The sequence below is a fragment of the Channa argus genome, chromosome 20 (genome assembly GCF_033026475.1).
Source record: "Channa argus isolate prfri chromosome 20, Channa argus male v1.0, whole genome shotgun sequence".
Lineage (NCBI taxonomy): Eukaryota > Metazoa > Chordata > Actinopteri > Anabantiformes > Channidae > Channa > Channa argus.
The window spans coordinates 12185312-12192561 of NC_090216.1; the positions used below are offsets into that span (position 1 = coordinate 12185312).

At 40.2% G+C, this 7250-nt stretch overlaps 1 protein-coding gene across 1 annotated transcript; it reads right to left on the reverse strand.

Moving 5' to 3' along the window:
* Positions 1 to 2004: 2004 nt before the first annotated feature.
* ccdc78 (coiled-coil domain containing 78) lies at positions 2005 to 6827 on the reverse strand. Its single transcript, XM_067489294.1, has 14 exons — positions 6756 to 6827; positions 6278 to 6409; positions 6087 to 6173; positions 5511 to 5867; positions 5035 to 5085; positions 4814 to 4902; positions 4488 to 4566; positions 3968 to 4093; positions 3665 to 3861; positions 3005 to 3179; positions 2612 to 2655; positions 2440 to 2521; positions 2244 to 2344; positions 2005 to 2162 (listed from the first exon to the last, which is right to left on the reverse strand). The coding sequence occupies exons 1-14, from the start codon at positions 6825 to 6827 to the stop codon at positions 2072 to 2074; spliced, it is 1683 nt and encodes a 560-aa protein (XP_067345395.1). The 3' UTR covers positions 2005 to 2071.
* Between the last annotated feature and the right edge of the window lie 423 nt (positions 6828 to 7250).

Consider the following 7250-nt stretch of genomic DNA (forward strand, 5'->3'; position numbering starts at 1 on the left):
AAGTCAGGGGATGGATGCATGAAAATGTCTAAGTCACTGAATATTATTTAGATCATCATTAATTAATGTGAGGAAAATGGCACAGGTATAAATCTGCCTAGAGCCGGCTTTAAAACGGGCTCTAAAATGGAACGAGGGTGCAAGAAGGAGACTAGTGAGGCCACCGAGACTCATCCTCTGACAGAGTTAAAAGTTTTGGGATGGGAGAGACTGTACAACTGTTGCCTGGGTTCTTCAAGAGACAAAAGGTTAAATGAAACCTCAGCTAGAGTTGTCAGAAGGCACATGGTGGACTTTTACAGCTTTCTGGCCAACAGACTAGACAGACTGATTAACCTAGTACCCAACATTTCAGCAAAATAGGACAAGTTGGTTAAATTTAACAGAAAGCTTAAAAAACTTTAATAGACTGATAACACTATTCTTCAGCTGGGGCTTACATCTAGAGGGAAAAATGTTCAGTTAATAATATGACATATTTTGCATAACCAAGTATTTAGTGCTAACGGGGTCATAAACAGATTTTTTGTGAGCATGTTGAGTGTTTAGAGTGATAAATAACTTTTAACATGTAGACAATTACATATGTTCATTCAGGAGCTCATTACTTAAGTTATTTAAATGAATTACATTGAAAACTACATTCATCAAATGCCAAAACCATTTGGTCATTTAACTGAACATGCTTGAAATGCTTGGACCAGATGTTGGGAATTATGATGCTGGGGAGAGCTCTTTCCCAAAATTGTAACGTAAACTGCTTTTGTGCTGCCACATCTTCCTGACTGACATTTATTTAATCATTATTATGAGAAGTATTTACATGACAATAGTGCCCACATGCAGTGGTTAATAGAAAGCTCTTCAAGTTTAAGTCCAAGAAGTCAACTTTTCCAAAATGCAGCCGGTTGGGAAAATACTTGGCACACTGCCTTGGAGACCAGCTGTGGTGCACCACACTTCGACCTCTACTATGCATTTGCAGTGTTACAGTTTCTGCAATGTTTCCTGCTTTTTGTTACCTCAGTGCACATTTCATTTGCACAAGTTCACAGAGGCCTCTGTAGACATTTCGCCTGTCTGTGTTGGCAGAGCAGCAAAGAACAACCTGGTTTTGATTTTCCCACAGATCTGCCGGTGAGAGGAGTGGTCCCCAGCACCCAGCGCTTTGGCACAGTGACTATGTTGGCACAGACCCAAGCTGAACACCCCCACCCCTTTTCCCAGGGCCCTGGGAGTGTAATACATCACTAACAAAATCCAACTTCCCATTCCTCTCAAACCTTCACACCCCCTGCTCCCATAGCTGGCATGCCCCCTGAAAAGAGGATTGGGGTGACATGCGTACGGCTTTTTCCATGTCCTCTATTTTTCCCATCATTCCCCTGAGTATTTTTTGCTTTTCAGTATCTTTAAGTGTGATTTAACAAAAAACATGACACTTCAGGTAATGCAACAAAACTTAATTTCTTTTTGGAAGTTAGCTCTGTGAACTACGGCATAACACCCAGCCACCAGAATAAAACCCTTTTATCATTAAAAGGATTCAAGGAAATAGTCGCCTATTCACGCCAAGGCTGAGGTTATAAATATGAACTCTCATTGTGGAAAAAGCCTGCTTTGCCTGCCCCACAGTTCTCCCCAGAGCGTTCAGGGAAAGTATTCAAGGGGGAGTACGTGTCTGGGTAACATGTAATGACATTATTCTCACCAGGGTGACCCCCATTGTCACCGCGCTTTCTTGTCCTGAGCTCGTGAAATTGACATAAGCTTTACAAACATTCCAGGCATTTTTTCTCAAGGCCAGATTTCTGTGGAGGCCTTTCATAGAGTAAACCATCAGTATGAGCAGCACCACCTAGTGATTGTGTAAATGCACTGGAGGTTGACATGCAGGTCTCATCTGTCAACTGCAAAGGCCTAAAATAGATTATTCATTTAGATGTATATAGAGAATCTGTTAGAATTAAGAGACATACATGTTTGAGAATAAAGAGTTTTATGTTTAGGTAATGCATGTTTACATTTTGCACTTTAAATTATTCTGGCGTCCATTTTCTGGCCAGGTTTCTTAATGGTGCGATGAATGTGCACTTTGGGAGCACCCTGCTGCATACTCTATCCCGTGCATTCTGCGGAGATGTGTGATCTCTTGTTTATACCTGAAAGTAGAGGTTCAGCTCATTTGGAAAAATATTCTGAAAGGGAAGATTACGTGAATTACACATCAGTGAATTCCTGACCTGCCCAGGTGGTTGTCAATGTAGTCCTGCAACTCTAACACCTGCGCTTCAGCAACTGTGACCCTGGTGATGAGAAGGACACGCTCCTTCTCCAAGCCCAACTGTTTGAAAAACACAAATCTCCTTACTCATAGAAAGTAGTAAGATTCTTCATATTAAGCGTGCAATCAACATAATAAAGCAGTATTTTGTTTACCAGTGTTGAGTCTGTGATCTCCTTCAACTGCTTTCTGACACTGGGCCACGATTCTTCACAGATCTGCACCATTCCCTCTGGCCTGGTAAAAGTAGATGTTTTATTATTTTCTATGAATCAATCCACAACTGAACACATTTGTCATTTGGTAAAATAAAAAAATGACACTCACTCTCGATTGCTTGACTTTTGAATGGGCATTGTGAGCATAGCCACCTGGAACAGATCACAAGAATGAAGGTCTTGATTCAATGTGAAAATGTAAAACAAAGACATGTGAAACATGTGAAACAAAGTAAAATGAAGATGTGAAGCATTTTGTTGTAACTGGATTCTGAGCTGCAATATTTTTCCTCTAACAAAATATCAACTTTTACAGTAAGTGGAGTGACTGAACCTCTGCTGTACAAAAAGGTAAATCATTTCAAAAATAAATGTAATCTGACAGTCATGTTAGCACTAAAAGTTTAATTACAACTCATCTTACACAACCTACAGCAGTCGGACACTTAACCACTAGTTAACCACGCAACAAAATGTTCTTTAGGGTTATTAATGGAAGTACCTGCTGCTGGGTCACCTGCAGCTGACCCTCAAGCCTCGCCTTGTCCTGACGAAGATGCTGGAGTTCCCTTTCCGCTTCATATCTCAGTTCACTGGGCTCCAGGTTAAAGTGGGCTTCTGGGGTTCCAGCATCCAGACCACTTTCTGGTTTGGCCAGGATCTGCTCTCTCTGAACTCTAATATCATTGTATATTGTTACTGCCCCATTTATGACCTGATTGTTAAAACTATTATCAGCTGTCGGATTTGCATTGAGACATGAGCTATGATGACAGTGTGAGCCATTGTTTGTTAAGGTCATCAGGTGGCTGTGGTGGGAAACTGATAAGTGGAATCAGAGAGTGGGTGTGGGGAGGGCAACAGAGTTAATTTTTAATTAGCTGTTGTGTTTGTATCATGATATAGAAGTGACTGTAATAGTAGAGATAGACATATCCTTTTAAGAAGAATTGCTTTTGTAACCAAATGAAAAAAACCATAAGCAGGAAGAAGTAGGAAAATCAGAAAATACAAAATAACACATTGTTTGTTTCAGTCTTTTCATTACACTTCTGATGAAGACACTGTATTTGAATCATCTTTGATCATAGTACAACACTCAGACTAGTCAGGTTGTTCAGCTGAATGAACAGGGAGACAGGCAAACAGACCTAGGTGTTACCTGTATGCAATAAGGAGGGCGTGATGGGTCTGGGTGACCCTCTGTAGTCTCTTCTTATAGGAACGAGCAGCAGAAGCGAGCTGTTCCTCCCTGACTCTGTACGACGATCGCACATCCTGCAGCATATTGTCCACAAACACCCTCATCTTAGTTCCCTCTGAACGGCCTTTACCTTGTCCAAATCCATCAATGTACTCCTGGATTTAGAGATGTGCAGATAAATGGTACAGTAACATGCTGAAGGACTTGATTTGGTGATGATTGATGGCTCACAGTAAGTGCTTCATGTCTGTTGCTGCTCACAGCTAAATCTTGTAAATAGCACACCAGCCTTGCCCGGAATTCCTCATTCAGCTCTTTAACTTTAAGCTGCAGCTTTGAGTTCTCTGCTTCCACCTCCTTCACCTGGTTCTGTGAGCACATCAAGGCCTTGAAAGGAAACGACACACACACACTCACTCCCAATATTCAAAAAACTGCTGAAAACAGAACTCTTCCGCATCTTCCTATACTTTTCTGCTCTTTCTCACACTTGCATCTCGTGAAATGTAAACACTTTTCTGATAGGACTTTGCTTTGATGTTTTCTCCTTGACTTGCCTTGTACCTCACTTGTAAGTCGCATTGGATAAAAGCATCTGCTAAATGACTAAATGTAAATGTAAATGTAAACTTCACATTTCAGTCTGAACACCTTGAAAATGCTGAAACAAAAATATGAAAACATTATAACATTCATTCAGAGGCTTCAAAGCAGCAAAGAATCTGCAATAATTTCAGGAATATTCAGAAAATCAGTATCTTTGAGGATTGTTCATGCTCACCGCACTCTGTTCAGATAGTTTCTGCTGGTTATTATGGATTATTCTCTTGTTCTCCTGGTGCTCTTTGCCCATAGCCACCCTGCTGACCAAACACAGACTTAACCACAATAGAGTAGTGACTAAAGGACAGCCACATCACAGGGGAAAGCAAAGAGACCACATCACACAGCAAAAAGAGCCACAGCTCGGAACAAAAACCATAGAGGGAGCATCAGAGCAGATGTGTGTGGGATGAACATACATGCTGAGATGCATTTGACTGTTTGATGATGGGAAAGGAAAAGATAATGTTTCAGCATAATTAGCAAACATTCAGTGACTCTCACACTCTCTCCTCCAGTTTCTTCTGCTGCTCCTCATAACTGTTTTTCATTTTCTCCAGCTTGTCTTTGATTTCATCTTGGTTTTCAAGCAGCTATGTGACAAAAGATGAATGAAAATCAAGCATTTGTTACTGAAACAATAGTGAACTGATGCTTATAAAACATTTGTGCTGGCTACTGTTCCCAAAAATAAAACGTATGGAATTTTCTAACACAATACTTACAGTTTGTTTCATAGTTTTTTGTTCCTTGTCCAATGCTGCCAGATCCTCAGGCTGTTATTAAAAGAATAAAGAATTTTAATAAACAGTGGTAAGATTAAATATAATTTTTAAAGGTTTGGAAGGGTTTGTTTAACCCAAAATGAAAACCTTTCTGAAGCTCAAAGAAAATATTTTAAACTTTTTTTTTTACAGTGCCTAAAACCATTTATATAGAGATAACAAGACTTTGTTTTGCACACCAAGGTAAATCCCCTGGCACTGCTCACACAGTGAGAAAGTTTGCCGGATGAAATGTGAGCAGCATGCTCTGCTTATATTGGAGCTGTGAAACATTTTCCTTTTGGATGTCTAGTTGGATCAACTCTGTGTTTAGTTTTCAAACAAAACCCAGAACATTATGCTATGACTGGAATTTAATTTTATTATCGCTATTATTGCTTTAAACACCATTAATCCAGGAAAACAATCAGTCTCACCTTGACTCTGGTATGGGACATGCGGCTGATCAAGGCCCGTACCCTGTGCAGCTCCCCATGAAGCCCCTGGGTGGTGGTCTTCACACTCAGCTGCTGCTCTTCCAGCTGCCTGCGAAGGGCGTCCTGGGCCTGGGCCAGTGCCAGCAGCTCAGCACTCAGCTCTTCGCTCTGTGCCACTTCTTTTTCATGGGCCTCAGCCAGAGCCAGGTGCTTCTTCTTCAGTGTGGCATACTCCTCTGTCAGGTCATGGCCGCCTTTCTCACCCACTTTGAGATGAGCCTCCGCTGACTGAAGATCCCTGAATAACTTGTCCCGCTCCATTTCAAGTTCTGTTATTACACTGTCTTGGTTTAATATCTGATAATTAAAAAGAAAGTGCAGCACATGTAGCTAGAATGCTTCAGAGAAATTGTGCACAAATGTATGATCACATGAACATAGGCATAAAGAAATGTTAACCTTCAAATAAACACAGTAAGTCGTGCACAGTAAGCCATTGCTGTTTTGTCAAAAGAAAGAGGTAAATTCTAATTAAATATACCAGCTCTGGATTCACTAAATTACATAAAGACACACCTTGTTTTTCAGCTCAAACATCTCCTCTTCAAACTGCTCTCTCATCTTGTTGCTTTGAATTTTCTCCTCAACAAGCTCTTTAGAAATCTAAAACATTAATCAGGGAAAGCAAAATCAACTGGATCAGATAAATGACAGAAGAGGAGCTCCTCTCCTTTTAAACATTTGCTTACAGGGCTCATGAACTCTACCTTCAGTTTTTCTTCTTCACTCTGAACAAGCCTGTAGGACAGGTCTGTGTTGGAGCTGGCCAGGTGGCCCAGTCTGCTCTCCAGGTAACCCACTTTGGTGAAGAGCTGTTCATTTTTGTCACGCAGCTGCAGCTATGGTGAAGAAAAATTCTCTTTTTTTATTTTTTATTTTTTACAGTAGAGTGACATAGGACCATCTAAAGTGTGTCACTAATTATCTTCCATGTTGACTGTATTACAACACAAAGACAATTTTGCTGAGTTCAGCCTTCTGAAGCCATTATCATCCACCCATTAAGTTCCATAATCATTCAGTTATAATTAGACTATTGGGCACTATGTCTCAGGAAAAAGGGGAGAATAACTTAGCTTATGGGTCATTCATAAAGGTCATACATAGCCTATGCATGTTATGTAAGGAAAAACATAAAACGCTGCTTAAAAGCCACATGTTAACAGGACAGTATATGTGACTTACATTTTCCTTTGTCACAACTTGAAATTGCTCCTGAAGTTCATTTGAAGTTGGCTGCTGCTCCTGGTTGTTCATGTTTATTCACTGTCAGCGGCTGCTGAATTTCATCCATTCACTGTATCCACCAACAATATGTTGTCATGGTGCAACAATGCAAATAACACTATGTGGGTACTGTCCTTTACCTACTTATAATACCACAAAACCCTCTGTACGTTTTCATTCATCCTTTGTTCTGATGTCTTTTGATATTAACCACCAACTCCAGCTTTAAGTCCTGTTTAAATATATAAAGCAAATTCTGTTTACACTGCTGTGTTTACACTTTTTAATACACATGTAGTAAAAATACAAAAAAGGCCCGTGTTTTTAATAATGTTTATATGCAGTTTAACATTTACTTTATTTCTGCCTGAAAAAACAAGCCAACATCTGGCTTTTCTGCTGTGGGATTGAACCAGAGATCCAGTTAAAGTGGAATAAATCCACTCTGGACTG

Bases quoted from the DNA above. Each gene is read 5' to 3' on its own strand.
- ccdc78 (XM_067489294.1), bottom strand. From the start codon at position 6,827: ATGAACAACCAGGAGCAGCAGCCAACTTCAAATGAACTTCAGGAGCAA. The intron at 3,180-3,664 runs GTAACACCTAGG...CAATGATATTAG, and splicing joins GCCCTCCTTATTGCATACAG to AGTTCAGAGAGAGCAGATCC. The intron at 2,163-2,243 runs GTCAGGAATTCA...CTCTACTTTCAG, and splicing joins ATTGACAACCACCTGGGCAG to GTATAAACAAGAGATCACAC.